Genomic DNA, 16,210 nt, shown 5'->3' with positions numbered 1-16,210 from the left:
GGCCTTGTCAACATTAGTGCCTGACCTCACAAATGCGCTTCTGGAAGAATGGTCAAACATTCCCATAGACACACTCCTAAACCTTGTGGACAGCTTTCCCAGAAGAGCTAAAGCTGTTATAACTGCAAAGGGTGGGCCAACTCAATATTGAACCCTACGGACTAAGACTGGGATGCCATTAAAGTTCATGTGCATGTAAAGGTAGGCATCTCAAAACATTTGGTGAAATAGTGTATCTATCATTTATCTATCCAGAGTTAGTTAGGCACTTAGTAAAATTGGGTTCCAAAAATGGTTCTCGCACATAGGCCCTGTGATGACTATGTTTGCCATTGGTTTTAAGCAATGATTTGGCTCCTTTTCTCAAGGCCCTTTTTTAGATCGTGAATTGTGCTGCAGTTATTTTTTATAGGTCTCATTTGTGTTCTTATTCCATGCTTACCGGCTGGAGGGCAGCGTCGCACATTTGTATACTTTTTGATACAACATCATTGATCCCAAGCATAGGATTGTCAGGTGAATCCTGAAAAGCAAGGAAACCATAATCAGATATTTATCATTAATATATTGCAAATAATTACACATTGAAAAAAGAAAAAGGAAAAAAATCTTGTTAAATTGGCAAACTACTACAATCTATAGCAAAGATTTTGTGTAGGCTGACCCTTTAGTACAGGCTTTTAATTTTTTTTATGCCCTGCCTTTGCTTCTATACTAGAATTTTTACCCAGGAAAGCGCCACTTCCAAATAAAGGGCAGCGTCAAAGCATGATATTTACTTTTTGTATTTCCTTTTTGAAACCATTACCTAGGCTAAAAGCTTGTTATGGCCTTGTAAGTTGACAGCTCAGAGGCTGGAGTGTGCAAGCCTCTGGTAGCTAAGCTTTGCATAAAAAGCAGACAGCATACTGCAATTGTAAAGAACAGTTTCTGATTTTATGTGGCAATATTGTTTATGGTTGTGACAAAAAGAAATGGAGCTTTTGCTATAATTCATGATATTTAAATATACAGCTGATTCTAATTAATAATGAAAAACTATACTGAACCTCTTCCTAGTGTCCCAAAAGTGCTATGACTGTTCAACCTTTTTAAATGATTCATTCATTTATGTTTTTGTTTTTCGCACATATGCTAAAATGCACATTTTTTACATGAAAACACACTTAAAACACCAAAACATTTTATATTTTCTAAAAGCAGAGGATTTATCAAATAAAATGATGGTAGTTGCATTTTTTACTAAAGTCACACAATATTATCCTTTCTTATATACTTCTTTCTTATCCAACCGCACCTTTAGCGTTTCTTACAATTCTACTTCCTCCTCTCCTCTTCCCTTCTCTGTTGGAGTCCCCCAAGGCTCTGTTCTTGGACCCCTCCTATTTTCAATCTACACCTCCTCTCTAGGTCAGTTGATAGCCTCCCACGGCTTCCAATACCACCTCTACGCTGACGATACCCAAATCTACCTATCCACTCCTCAGCTCTCTCCCTCAGTCTCCTCACGCATCACTAATTTACTATCAGATATATCAGTCTGGATGTCTCACCACTTCCTCAAACTAAATCCATCCAAAACCGAACTTATAATTTTTCCTCCACCGCGTGCCCCTTCCCCTGATTTCTCCGTCAATATCAATGGCATTACCATCAGCCCATCCCCACATGCCAAGGTCTTAGGTGTTGTCCTGGACTCTGAACTCTCCTTCAAACCCCACATCCAATCGCTGTCCAAATCTTGCCGCCTCAGCCTCCGCAACATCTCCAAAATACGCCCCTTTCTAACCAAAGACGCAACAAAACTCCTAGTTCACTCCCTGGTCATCTCGCGCCTCGACTACTGCAATTCCCTTCTCATTGGCTTACCTCTACACAGGCTATCCCCCCTTCAATCCATCATGAATGCTGCCGCCAGACTCGTCCACCTCACCAATCGCTCAGTGTCCGCCGCTCCTCTCTGTCAAGCCCTCCACTGGCTTCCGCTCACCCAACGAATTAAATTCAAAATACTTACAACATCTTACAAAGCAATCCACAGCCTAGCCCCCAGCTACATCACCAGCCTCGTCTCAAAATACCAACCTAATCGCTCTCTTCGTTCTTCTCAAAACCTCCTGCTCTCTAGCTCACTCATCACCTCCTCCCATGCTCGCCTCCAGGACTTTTCCAGAGCCTCTCCAATCCTATGGAACTCCTTACCCTTATCTGTCCGATTATCCCCCACTCTATTAGCTTTTAGGCGATCTCTGAAAACCCTCCTCTTCAGAGAAGCCTATCCTACCAACTCTTAACAAATGTACCTCCTTTTCTCCATCAACCCATCCCCCACAGTTATTGCCTTTTGTTTCACTTGACCCTCCCTTCTAGATTGTAAGCTCTAACGAGCAGGGCCCTCTAGCTCCTCCTGTTTTGAACTGTATTGTAACTGTATTGTCTTCCTTCACATTGTAAAGCGCTGCGCAAACTGTTGGCGCTATATAAATCCTGTATAATAATAATAATAATAATATTAGCTCAGCTCTTAAAACTACAGTATTTTTTTAAGTAAAAACTCCAAACTTTCTGTAAAATAGAAAGGATGAAACTAAATCAAATAAATAGATTGCAGATTTGTGAAGATGTAAAATTGCTTGTGGCTGCAAAACGGTGGCAAACGCTACCCCAAATCTTCCATAGGTGTCACTTGAAAAACCTTTACAGCTCATCAGTTTGGAGTTAACAATAAATAATGGCCTTAGAATGATTCATTTTATTCCAGAGTGTGTTTCAATATCTAATATGTTCTATGCAATCTTCATGTAGGTACCAGTGTTCACCATATGCTCGCATATTTTTTTGTGTGTGCATGCACCTGAGGGCAGGGGACACTTTATTATTTTTAAATATATTTTCGTTTTTTAAACAAATGTTTCTTTTTTTTTTCATGTAACTTTAATGCTTTCATAATAGACTCACAATAAGTGTCACCACTTCCTTTAGTGTCTGAATCACTTCTATTGCAGAGCCTGATGCCACAAACAAATCACCAGGCCCGGATGTCATACATCCGAGAGTACTCAAGGAACTTAGTATGGTTATATCTAGACCACTGTTCCTGATCTTTGCTGACAGTATTAGGACAGGAGATGTACCAGGGGAGTGGAGGAAAGCAAACTTGATTCCGATATTCAAAAAGGGGCAGAGGCATATACCGGGAAATTATAGGCCTGTCAGTTTGACATCAATAGTATGTAAACTTCTGGAGGGGATGATAAGGGACTATATCGTAGAGTTTGCTAAAGACAACAACATCATCAGCAGTAACCAGCACGGGTTTACAAATGGGCGTTCTTGTCAAACCAATCTCCTAACATTCTACGAGGAGGTGAGCTGTGAGCTAGATAGGGGCAGACCAGTAGATGTGGTGTACTTATATTTCGCTAAGGCGTTTGATACAGTTCCCCATAAGCGCTTAATTTATAAAATCAGGTCTGCAGGTATCGACAGCAGGGTTTGCTCTTGGATATGGAACTGGCTAAAAGGGCGTGTCCAAAGGGTGGTAAAAAACAGCGCATACTAAGACTGGTCTGAGGTGGTAAGCGGGGTGCCCCAAGGCTCAGTCCTGGGACCAACCTTGTTCAATTTATTCATAAACAGCATTGAGGACGCGATCAGTAGTTCGATATCAGTTTTTGCAGATGACACAAAATTGCGCAGGGCAATAACTGCACAGCATGAAGCAGATATCCTACAGAATGACCTGGACAAAATAACGAAATGGGCAACGACTTTTCAAATGAGGTTTAACATGGAGAAGTGTAAGGTTTTGCACTTGGGGACTGGAAACATAAAAGCACAATGCACATTAGGAGGGGAACCCTTGGGGGAAGCAAAAATGGAGAAAGATCTGGGAGTCTTGGTAGATGATAGACTAGGCAATAGCATGCAATGTCAAGCGGCAGCTGCCAAACCCGGCAGAATATTAGCATGCATAAAGAAAGGTATGTATTCCAGAGATAAGTCTATAATCCTACCACTTTATAAAACTCTGGTCTGACCGCATCTGGAGTATTCTGTCCAGTTCTGGTCGCCATTCCTCAGGAGGGATGTGTTGGAGCTGGAGAGAGTCCAGAGAAGGGCAACTAAACTAATTAGGGGACTGGAGGACCTTAATTATGAAGAGCGTCTGCAATCGCTTGATTTATTCTCCCTGGAGAAGAGACGCCTGAGGGGGGACATGATAGCAATTTTTAAATATCTCAATGGGGATCTCAGCTTAGAAAAAAAGCTGTTCAGTCGAAGGGATTGCATGAGGACTCGAGGGCATACAATGTGATTAGAGAAGCGTTTTAACCTCAGGCAACGTGGGGGGTTCTTTACTGTTAGGGCTACAAGATTGTGGAATTCTCTACCACAAGAGGTGGTTTCTGTGGGTAGTATGGTGGCTTTCAAAAGACTCTTAGACGTACATCTCAAGGATCAGAACATTCAGGGCTATGTGAGATGATTACAGCCACACACACCTACACAGGTTGAACTGGATGGACTATTGTCTTTATTCAACTTCACCTACTATGTAACTATGTAACAGTTCTACATATAAACAAACTGTGGCTGCACTAAACACATCACAGCATTATCAGGATGTAAACATATATGAGTTTGTTTATATCCTGATACTACCTCTGCCATTATGGCAGCAGTAAACGGGTTAAAGGGCTAATTTTAATGTTGGCAAAGTCAGTTTTATTGACCAGAGAATATTTTCTTAAATGCTCTTCCTCAAACCATTAGATTAGAATCCTTTTATGCAGTAGGGATGAAGTTTGGGTTCATCGCCACCATGAGTTTAAGGTTCACGATGCCGGGAATTTGTCAGACCAAATTTTTTTGTACCTATAATGTACCGGCTGGTCTTTGAACTTAGGTCAGCTAGCTTAGAAGGTGCAATAAGGGGGCTTTTGGATAAGTCAGCCCCTCATTATGAAAGGGTGAGATCACAGCAACCATGTTGGCAATATGCTTTAGCTGTGATAGGGGAAGTATGGGGGATGTATGATTCTAACTATGCTTTCCTATAAGGCCCTAAAAAGAGACACCTAATAACACTGTATTATTATACTATGTACTTACAGTCAAACTAACAATGAATATTTCATGCAAAACTTCACTTTCTCAATCTACTTTGATTATTTTTAATCCTTATGCTGCTAACATTAGTAAATACACTGCCGGCCCAAAAAAAAGTTGCCAAAAAAAAAAAAAAAGGTCACACATTCTAATATTTCATTTGCTTTGATTACGGCATGCATTTGTTGTGGCATTGTTTGGATAAGCTTCTGCAATGTCACAAGAATTATTTCCCTCCAGTGTTGCATTCGTTTTTCACCAAGATCTTGTATTGATGATGTGAGAGTCGGACCACTGCACAAAACCTTCTCCAGCACATCCCAAAGATTCTCAATGGGGTTAAGTTCTGGACTCTGTGGTGGCCAATCCATGTGTGAAAATTATGTCTCATGCTCCCTGAACCACTCTCACAATTTGAGCCCGATGAATCCTGGCATTGTCATCTTGAAATATGCCGTGCCATCAGGGAAGAAAAAAATCCATTGATGGAATAACCTGGTCATTCGGTATATTCAGGTAGACAGCTGACCTCATTCTTTGGGCACATAAAATACAAAGTAGTTACTGCATGCTTAGTTTAGCTAGTTGCTTAGTTAATTCCATGCCGTGACTTTCTTTTTTTAGTCGGGCAGTGTAGATAGGAAAGTATAAAGTATCATATTTGCTTGTTTTAAACTTTTTTTTTATTATTTCCTCAGTTATTTCTTGGTTTCCATGCAGAGACAAATGATGTCATAGAACCCAGTAGTCTTCAGGAGGGGAGGGGGGGCTTTCTCAGCTAGGCACGCCCTCTCCTGCTTGCCCACCTGAGCTAAGGGCAGTTGGATTCCAGGAAGAAAATGTTACATGAATCATCTTATTCAAGATGGCCATGGCCAGAAATGCTAAGTGATGTTTTTCAAAGTGATTGATAGGTGTGTTTTCATTGAATATTAAAAAATACTTAAATAGCATTTTTGCTTTGTGGGGCACAGACGAAGTGTAGTTACACTTTAATCTAGTTCTAAAAATGTACCAACTCCTCTTGAGGAAAGAAAAAAAACAGCTAATGTTGTGTTACAAACTAAAAAAAAATAGAAACAATTTGATAATGCATTAGTAGGGGAATTCAATATCTTAAAACCCTTACCTTAGCAAGTGAAGGATTAAATAACACTTCAGGAATTCTTAAACGATCCACTCCAAATTTACAGTTATATCCATTAGGAAACTCATAAGAGACTGGGGGTATCTTGGCAGCCACACTAGATACAGCAAGAGAACATGTCATATTAAGTAAATTATCGGCAGTACAGTAATCTTCATGAATATACACAGCATAGACACAAATACATAATATAGACACAGTATAGAGGTTAAGAAATTGGAAATAAGCTTACAAACACACAGTATTATATAGGGCTATAGAATACCAGTGCCAGTGCAAAATAGGGATACAAAAATTAAGCTTACTTCTCATGGTATGCGGTGTTTGAAACCTGAAGAACCTTTGACTTGAAATCATGTACCACTTGCTATAAAAATAAAAAAGTAGATATATTGAATCCAAAAAAAAAAGATTTTTAACTATAAATTTTGCATTGCAATCTCATTTTGCTCACATTGCACATATTATTATGCCAAGAATCAGTGACTTGAGACAGGTTCTCTTTTCTATTCCATTTGGCTTCTGCTTCTTCCTGTACTGCTTCCTACAAGTTATAAAAAAAAAAAAACATAATGAGACCATGGCGCACACCATCAAATAACACAGTAATTATGATGTATAAGAAAAATGAATGTGTTACGCACAGCAACCAATCACATCCAGTTTTTTAGTGAATGTTAGAAAAGCACAATGTAGTCCAATGTAACTGGTGATTATAGGCAACACAAAAATGTCCCTAAAGTATATGTAAACCCTAAAACTAATTTTCTGTACATTTACCATCATGCTTCGCTATATACAGTGATCTTAACCACTTTCCGACCGCTGCACGAACATTTACGGCGGCAGTCAGCCCCTCCTGGGCAAAGTTACGTAGGGGTACGTCACTCGCCCGCGAGCCAATAGGTGGGCGAGCGTGCGCCGCCGGGGGCGCGCTCCCGCCCCCGCTCGTTCACTGTGTTCCCCGCGCGGGTGACCGGCGGCTCGGATGTCCGCCGGGCACCCGCGACCGTCCACTGCAGAGGGAGAAAGGCAAGCGGCTGATGTAAACAAAGCCGCCTGTCATTCTCCCTTGTGTAACTGCAGAGATCATACAATCCTGCTATGTAGGATCGTACTGTATGTCTCTGTGGTTACATGAAAAGCCACACCCCTTTACAGTTAGAAGCACGCCCCTAGGGACACATTTAACCCCTGCCTCTCCAATAAATTTAACCCCTTCCCTGCCAGTGTCATTTTTACAGTAACAGTACAAATGTATAGCACTGATTACTGGAGTAATGTCACTGGTACCCCCAAAAGTGTCAAAAATGTCAGTCAAGGGTCCGATCTGTCCGCTGCAATGTCGCAGTCCCGCAAAAAAAATCGCAGATCGCCCCCATTACTCGTTAAAAAAAAAAATAAGAATGACAAAAATCTTTCCCTTAGTTAGTAAACGCAATAACTTTTGCGCAAACCAATCAAAATACGCTTATTGCGATTTTTTTTACCAAACATATGTAGCAGAAAACAAATTGGCCTAAAATTTTAAAAAATTCTGATTTTTACATTTTTTGGGGGGAATTTCATATAAAAAAATGTGAAAAATATTGTTATTTTTTCAAAATTGTCGCTATCTTTTTGTTTATAGCGCAAAAAGTAAAAATCGCACAGGTGATTAAATACCACCAAAAGAAAGCGCTGTTTGTGGGGAAAAAAAGGACATCAATTTAATTTGGGTACAGCATCGCACAACTGCGCAATTGTCCATTAAAATCACGCAGTGACGAAACGCAAAATAGGGCCTGGTCAGGAAGAGGGTAAAATCTTCCAGGACTTAAGTGGTTAATGTCCCTAAAGTATATGTTAACCCTAAAACAAATTTTCTGTACATTTGCCATCATGCCTCACTATATACAGTCTTAATCAAAACTTTTAGATGCAAACTTTCTTTTCTGGACCACACCAGCAACAGCACTTTATATTGCAGGCTGACAATTCTACACCACTGTCTCACTATTAGCCACTGCATTTATAACCTGCTGTTAATTGACCATTAGCCCAAGATTCAGGTCTTTCAGATAGGCTAGCACAGCAAACTGACAACGCTGATGCTAACTGGCATTCAGTGGCTTAGCGTTGTCAGCCTGCAACAGGAAACTCTGTTAAGCCCCGTACATACGTACCGATTGTCGGCCGTAAATATTTGGCCGATGACCGTTTGGCCGATTGTAGGCTTGTTAGTATGATGCTTCCGACAGCCGACAGCGCATTTTCGGCCGAACAGAATCGGGTGTGCAGGCATTAAAATTTTTGTTGGCCGTCACCAGAACGGCCGATTGTTCGCCAGTCAGTACAGATTTCGGCCGACAGACAGCAGATTAGCAAGACTGGGTATGCTCAGAAAAGAAAAAAGACAAGGAAAGTTAACCATCACGTGACATCACTTCTGCAGTCGGCTGTTGTTGGCCGACAAAATTCGTGTGCAGTCTTTTGCAGTTTTCAGCAGACACGACAGCCCTGGACAAAAGACGGCCGATCGTTCGGCCGACGATTAGTAAGTGTGTACGGGGCTTTACTTTCAGTATCTCCAGGTAAAAACTTTTTGCTTACAAAAACTGTATACAGTGAGGGATAATGCCATATTGAATAATAAATTTAAGGTCTATAAAAATGTTAAACCTTTCTACTACATAATGGCCTTTTATCTTTTGTCAGTTTATCTTACCTTTGAATCAATCATATATGGAGGAATCAGATCTACATTCATCTCTTGAAATAACTCTCTGCACTGTGTAGTAAGGAAGTCTCCAGCCAAAGGAGATTTTACAATACCTGCCAAAAACAATAACAAAAAGTAAAGCATTATAAAACTAGTAATGTTTTTATTAAAGGAAACCTGTTCTGAGGAAAATAAGAGGGCCATTGCTGGCCTCCTTCTGAAAATGCAAGTTACCTGGTTGTTATCCTGACCCTCTGGCTTCAATTCATTCTGGGTCACCAAGGCCAGTGAGTATGTACACCAGATAAATTAAAAGTCCTTATCTGTGTATATATTTCAGATCACTGATCTAAAGTACTGATGCATGCAGTGCCGTATTTATAGGGGGGCAAAAGGGAGAAATGTCCCCAGGCCCCCTGCCAGAGGAGGCCGCAGACTTCCATTATATAAAAAAAAATTATAATTATAAAATTTGTTTTATTATTTAAAAAAAACAGTAAAGTGTGTGGGTGTCAGGATATTGAACAGTTAAGCCTGATTTCAGAGGCCAAGAAATGGATGAGGGCTTCTGGCAGATGTTTTACATTTTAACTTCTCATTGTTTGTTTTGACATGACTGTGTCGCAGAATTTATTGCCTTGTTATTGAGAAACAAGTAGGTGGGACATGGAGAAAATTTTGAAAATGTTGGAAAGTGTCAGGCGACAGCCCTGACCCCATCGTGTGGGAGTGAAGTTAATGACCAGCATCAATTTATCACAGTGAGAAACATGAGAGAAGCTCACTCCCTGCTTGACTCCAAATGGGTCAAGGGGCGAATACGACACTCGTGGTCCCGATTAGGGTAAGACTTTGCTAGCAAGTTTTTCCAGATTGGTTACATTTGGGACAAGGTTGGCCCTTGATTGTAATCAGCCAGAATGACATAACAGAGTGTTGGACAAAATCGGTATAGAGTAGAAGGGCTCCCGAACTTGAAGTGCCCCAGGCCCCCAAGGTCTAATCCAGCACTGGATACATGGCAGTCTGGCAACTACAATTTTCAGAGCAGGTGGTTGGCAGTTTCGTCATTCATGTTTGTCTTTTTAAAATAATTTTTTAAAATGGGATTAACATTAACACTACTCTGAAATCAAGATATTTCAATGTGTTGCAAAAAACACTTTGAGACTGAAGACAAGAACACAAACTGTTCATTGTAACAAATAAAGATTAATATACAAAAAATAATAGAAAGTGAGCGCTATGTGAACTATAGCAGCTGGCACAAAAAAGAGTGAACATACAACTCCCTAAATTGAAAATGATTAACAATGGTATGCAGTGCTCTATCCAGAAAGTTCTTTGAACTATATAAAAAAAGCTTCCTGCCGGGAGCCCAAAAAGTATTTGAAGCAAGTACTTTACTCCCATTGCTTCAATTACCTTTTGGGCTCCTGGTGGTGAGCTTATATATATAGTTCAAAGAACTTTCAGAATCCTTCTTTCCAATTGGCAAGAAAGTCTGAGAGAATCCCTCACTCCATAGGAGCAGTTAAAGTAGGGTGACCAGACCTCCCCGGTTTCCGGGGACAGTCCCCTGGACTGAGGACACTGTCCCCGGACTAAATCTGTCCCAGGTTCTGTCCCCGGATTCAGGAGCGGTGCCCATACCTATTGCTGACAGCCTAGCAGGACCTGCAGCAGTGTGACCATCCATCCAGTACAGGCAGGGATTGGTGGGAAAGCTGGGGAAATACGGCTGCATTGACAGTGAGAGTGAGTGGAGCAGGGCAGTCAAATCGAAGATATGATGTCAGGGATGGGCGGGGCCAATATACGCAGCCCCTCCTCCCTTCCATCCACAGCCAGTCAGCCGGCAGTATAACCCTCCTCCCCCTGCCCCTCTCCAGCCCGCCATATTTGACTGTAAACAGGTGCTGGAGCAGGGCTGAATGGGAGCGCCTGGAGGGAGATACAAGAAGGTATGATCACAACTACAGCAATACAAATCCTTCAGCACACACAACTCTAGCTGAATGGAAACAGAATTTCCGGGAGCACTGTCACATGTAATGCTGGTTGGCTGCAGTGTCTTCCAGATATCTATGTGTTTAGGCAGTGTGCAGGTTACCGATCAGCCCCTCTTGTCTGGCTCCTTCCTTTTTTTTTTTATCTGCCTAACCTGACTTGCACATTGCCTGAATACACTGATAAGATCTCTTGAAGACACTTTAGCAACATTCTATGAGACCAGGGACACATGGCTGTTAACCATTTCAGCTTCTATTTAGCTATTTAGCCAGAGATCTGTGTGTGCTGCGCAGTCCCTGACCATCTCCTGTATCGTATCTGCAGTCTCTGACCATCTCCTGTATCATATCTGCAGTCTCTAACCATCTCCTATATCATGTCTGCAGTCTCTGACCATCTCTTGTTTTATGTCTGCAATGTCTGCAGTCTCTGACCATTTCCTGTATCTTGTCTGCAATCTCTGACCATCTCCTGTAATGTGTCTGCAATCTCTGACCATCTCCTGTAATGTGTCTGCAATCTCTGACCATCTCCTGCAATGTGTCTGCAGTCTCTGACCATCTTCTGCAATGTGTCTGCAGTCTCTGACCATCTCCTGTATCATGACTGCAATCTCTGACCATCTCTTGTACCATGTCTGCATCTCCTGTATTATGTCTGCAATCCCTTACCATCTCCTGTATCATGTCTGCAATCTCTGACCATCTCCTGTATCATGTCTGCAATCTCTGACCATCTCCTGTATCATGTCTGCAATCTCTGACTATCTCCTGTAATGTGTCTGCAATCCATGACCATCTCCTGTAATGTGTCTGCAGACTCTGGCCATCTCGTGTAATGTGTCTGCAGTCTCTGACCATTTCCTGTAATGTGTCTGCAGACTCTGACCATCTCCTGTAATGTGTCTGCAGTCTCTGACCATCGCTTGTATCATGTCTGCAATCTCTGATTATCTCTTGTATCATGTCTGCAGTCTCTCTCCATCTCCTGTATCAAGTCTGCAATCTCTGACCATCTCCTGCATCGTGTCTGCAATCTCTGACCATCTCCTGTATCGTGTCTGCAATCTCTGACCATCTCTTGTACCATGTCTGCATCTCATATATCATGCCTGCATCTCTTGCAGAAGGGGGGGGGGGGGTGGAGGGTGCATGAGCACCTGCCCCTTGATGCCCAAAGTGCCATTTTGTCAAGGCAGACATCCCGGAGTGCCACCTCCCTGAAATTAGTTTTTGCAGGTTGGAATGTATGTCAAGGCAAAATTTCCTCCCTTTTTTTTGTAATTAAAAGCCCTTTTGTGAATGAATGCCCAAGTGCACAATCTAATTATGACATGGCATTAAATAAGACTATACTCTTCTGTATGAAACATGGGCCAAGTTGATTTTGTCCCACACTGAATTTTACTATAACAGCTGTTCATCATTATTCTGTATAACAGAGAAGAAAAAGTCTTCAGGTTGGCACAACTTAGGACACAAAATAATTTTTAACTTTTAAACTTAAAATAGTCTTTTCTGTTTTTTCAGCATTTTGTCAGCATTTTTCTGCCCTATCAATAAAGAATCATCCGTATCTTTTCTGTTTTTTCAGCATTTTTTCAGCATTTTTCTGCCCTATCAATACAGAATCTTACGTATCGATACGTGTATCAAGAATAAATACGTCACAATACATCATGTGCCCCTTTTATACTTTGAGCACCAGCCCCCCCCAAATGTCTCTGCACAGCCCTGACAGGCTGTATATTCACTTGTTTGTGCATACATGTACTACATTTACCACTGGATGATCCTTTCATCACATAGTGGATACCCAAGTCAAACTATGGATTATTCAGGGACATTAATATCATATTTTGGATTTTTAACACATAGTTTATTTTCTCTACTGTTTATGGTTAAATAGAGAATAATGCCCTAGAGGAGCAAAGCTCAATCCTGAAGGTTTAAAAAAAGGACAATAAGGTCCAATATCAAGACTTGGTTGAGTGTGGACAATTAAGTGTGTGATTTTCCAGGGTTGAACAGTGAGGGGATCAAAGCACACAAAGTGTAAGTTCATTAAAAGTGAATTTACATTTATATTCATTTTTAATCTGAACTAGCATGAGTACCTAAACTGGTCTATATACAGTATTAGCCTCCTGTATAGCCAATTCACACCAGTTTATTTTTTTTTTGCAGTGCATGCAGTAACAAGTATCATAAACATGTTACTTCAAGGGCACAGATGTAAAAGGACCCAAAACTCCCTGTACAGAAGCATTCAGATTGGGAGAGGGAGGGGCAGTACTAGGAGCCAATCAAAGCTTTATTGCTACCAGTCACATGGTTATTAGGGGGGAGCACAAGGGGATGACTTATTTAGTGTGCTACTTCTCATTCACTGTTCAGTCACAGGTAGGAAGTACATTGAGGGGTTAGAGCATTCAGATACATTTGTTTCAATTGTGTGTTAGCTGTTGAATTCATCTTTAGAATTCAACATTTTTTATTGTTTCCAATGTTGACCACACACACATAACATTAGAGAGGAAGTAAAGTCTGTTGTTGTTTTTTTTTTATTTACCTGGAAAGTAAATACATAATGTGCTAGTATGCATCGCATTATGTGACACTAAGGCACCATTCACACTGCCGCGACTTGTCAGGCGACTTGTCAGCCTGACAAGTCCCGGTCCCTCGCGGTCCAATCACTGGTACAGGACCCGTTCTAATAGGAGCGACACAAGTCGCTCCGACTTAGAAAAAGGGTCCTGTACTACTTCGGGGTGACCTGGAGACGACTTGCATTGACTTCCATTATGTGAAGTGCGTGCAAGTCGCGCCAAAGTCGCGGTGCACGGGACTTCACAGGTCGCCCCCGAAGTCGCGCAGGAGTCATATCGCTTCAGTGTGAATGCGGTCTTACCGCCAAACAAAGCCCTCGTTGTCCCCGCTGGAGGCCTTATTCATCTTCACCCTTCTTCCTTCCAGGTCCGTGGACTCCAGCTGTGCTACTGGCCAGAGCCATGTGACATCACTCCCGTGCATGCATGCGGGAGCCGCCAATAACGGCACAGGGCTCTAAAGAAACGGCACGGACGGCCGTTCCTTCAGAGCGCATGCGCAGGTGACGTCATTGGCGCAGTATACAGTAAATATCTCCTAAACGGTGCAAGTTTAGGAGATATTTACAGTACCTATAGGTAAGCCTTATTATAGGCTTACCTATAGTTACAAACATTAGAGGGGGGTTACAATCACTTTAATTCAATTAGAATTGTTCTTTCAATTCTTTTGATGCTGTCACACAAACACCTTGTCTTCTCCTTCAACTTAAAATATAACCAAAGGCAAATCTTTTTTTTAAAAAAATGGATTAGAATGCTTGTAAGTTTATATTGCTGTCTGTGTCCCCGTTCTATGTGTCCTGTTTACCATTATTATTGAAAGTGAAATCCCAGATTTTGGGTTGTCCCCAGGAAAGTAATAGAAGGGAAATCTTCCAGTGGGGGTACTAGTTCTGGTGACCTGGGGGGTCCCCAAAGGAATTCTCTTAATTTAAGGGATTTTTTCTAATTTCCTGTTTTGCCTATGAGGCAGGAAGTGAAGGGAAATCTCCACAATGACACACAGATGGTGAAAAAATCTGACGGGTTATAATCCTCCCTTGTTCTATCCAAAATGAAAAATTGTTTTGCCGTTAGTTCTACTTTAATGGTTTTCTTTAACAAAAACAACTAAACAGTACAATAATTAAGTCTCCTACACAGACAAAAAAAGAAATTGAAATAAATCAACACAATGTTTACAAATCAAAAACGATTGTATGAGGACAGATTAGATCTGTTAGATCATTAACAATTACCAATATTAATCAAGTCTTTTTACAGAATGTTAAAACACACAAATGCCATTTTAATTAAAAGTATTGGTCATAAGAAAAAAAGGATCTTGAAAAAAATTAGTAATAATAATAAATAGCTAATGCTTACCTTTATGAATTATATTTCCATCATGCACTGGAATGGCGGTTGTATATTTAGATCCACTATCCAAAATCAATCCAGTATTCCTTCCACTAGCGAATCTAATTTTAGAAGTAAAGGAATTCTTGTACTGTGACAGTGATATCCATTCTTTGCATTTCAACTACTTAAAATGTAATTTATAGAATAAAAACCATAGGTGTCTTTATTACCTAAATGTATCCATTCATATTTAAACCCAAGGAAAATGAATGAGAAAGTCTCTGAACACATAATTTATAAGGTGCTGGAAGGTGGCAGGGGCATTGCACAGACGAAAGGGCATGACCAGATATTCGAAGTGGCCAAATCTGGTACGAAAGGCTGTCTTCCACTCATCTCCTTCATACGGACCAAGTTATAGGCCCCTCGCAAGTCCAACTTGGTAAAAATGGTCACGGTCCTTAATCTCTGGAATAATTCAGGCATGAGGGGAAGGGGATAGTGTTTTTTTACTGTGATTTTATTTAATTCCCGGTAATCCACACATGGTCGCAGAGACTGGTCTTTCTTAGTAACAAAGAATTTTCCCACCCCTGCAGGAGAAGTAAATGGGCGGTTGAATCCCTTCTTTAGATTTTCATCAACATATTACTTTAAGGCCTCTTGCTCATGTTCAGAGAGTGGAAATATTCGCCCGAAGGGTATCTCGGCCCCACAAAATAGTTCAATCGGAGGAGGGAGAGTGTCAGCCCCCTTTTTGCTGAAAACATCGACAAACCCATGATAGGCCTGTTGTATTTCAGGATCAGGGTCCGTGCATAACATAGTTAATGAGGCATCAGGGAATTCAGAAAAGCAGTGTTTTTGACAGTAGCGTGATTGGAAACTGACCTCTCCGCAACTCCAATCAATCTGAGGATTATGGGCTTGAAGCCAAGGTAGGCCCAAGATGATGGTAAATAATGGAGAAGAGATGGCATCCAGGCTCAATAACTCCTTATGTTTAGTAGGAGTAAACACGGGTAATGGAGGCGTTTCCTGAGTAACTCGTCCTGATCTGATACATGAGCCATCTGCCAGGTAGACAGAAAGTCCTTGAGTCTTGGGTCGCAGAAGAATTCGCTGCTGAGTGGCAAAGTTTAAGTCAATGAAACAACTGCATGCTCCAGAGTCAATAATGGCGTTAACTGAGATAGTTCCTTCCGGAAGCTGGAATGAGAGTAGGAGAGCTAGGGGAGTTGCATTAGCAGATAAAGTTGACAGGTTAGCAGGGAAGACAGGT

The 16,210-nt window shown here is 41.2% G+C and overlaps 1 protein-coding gene across 1 annotated transcript in view; it reads right to left on the bottom strand.

The window, feature by feature from the left end:
* The window catches only part of LOC309549044 (actin-like protein 6A), a 61,135-nt gene that overhangs the window by 12,606 nt on the left and 32,319 nt on the right, over window positions 1–16,210 (bottom strand). The window contains exons 6-11 of the mRNA XM_082249005.1: window positions 14,953–15,047; window positions 8,967–9,073; window positions 6,714–6,803; window positions 6,565–6,626; window positions 6,242–6,356; window positions 443–523 (exon numbers count right to left, since the gene is read on the bottom strand). Coding sequence (XP_082105131.1) covers window positions 443–523; window positions 6,242–6,356; window positions 6,565–6,626; window positions 6,714–6,803; window positions 8,967–9,073; window positions 14,953–15,047 — 550 coding nt within the window. The remainder of the gene's footprint in view (window positions 1–442; window positions 524–6,241; window positions 6,357–6,564; window positions 6,627–6,713; window positions 6,804–8,966; window positions 9,074–14,952; window positions 15,048–16,210) is intronic.

The sequence above is a fragment of the Pelophylax lessonae genome (genome assembly GCF_965119305.1).
Source record: "Pelophylax lessonae genome assembly, chromosome: 3".
NCBI classification, from domain to species: domain Eukaryota; kingdom Metazoa; phylum Chordata; class Amphibia; order Anura; family Ranidae; genus Pelophylax; species Pelophylax lessonae.
This window is presented reverse-complemented; position numbering and strand designations above follow the sequence as displayed.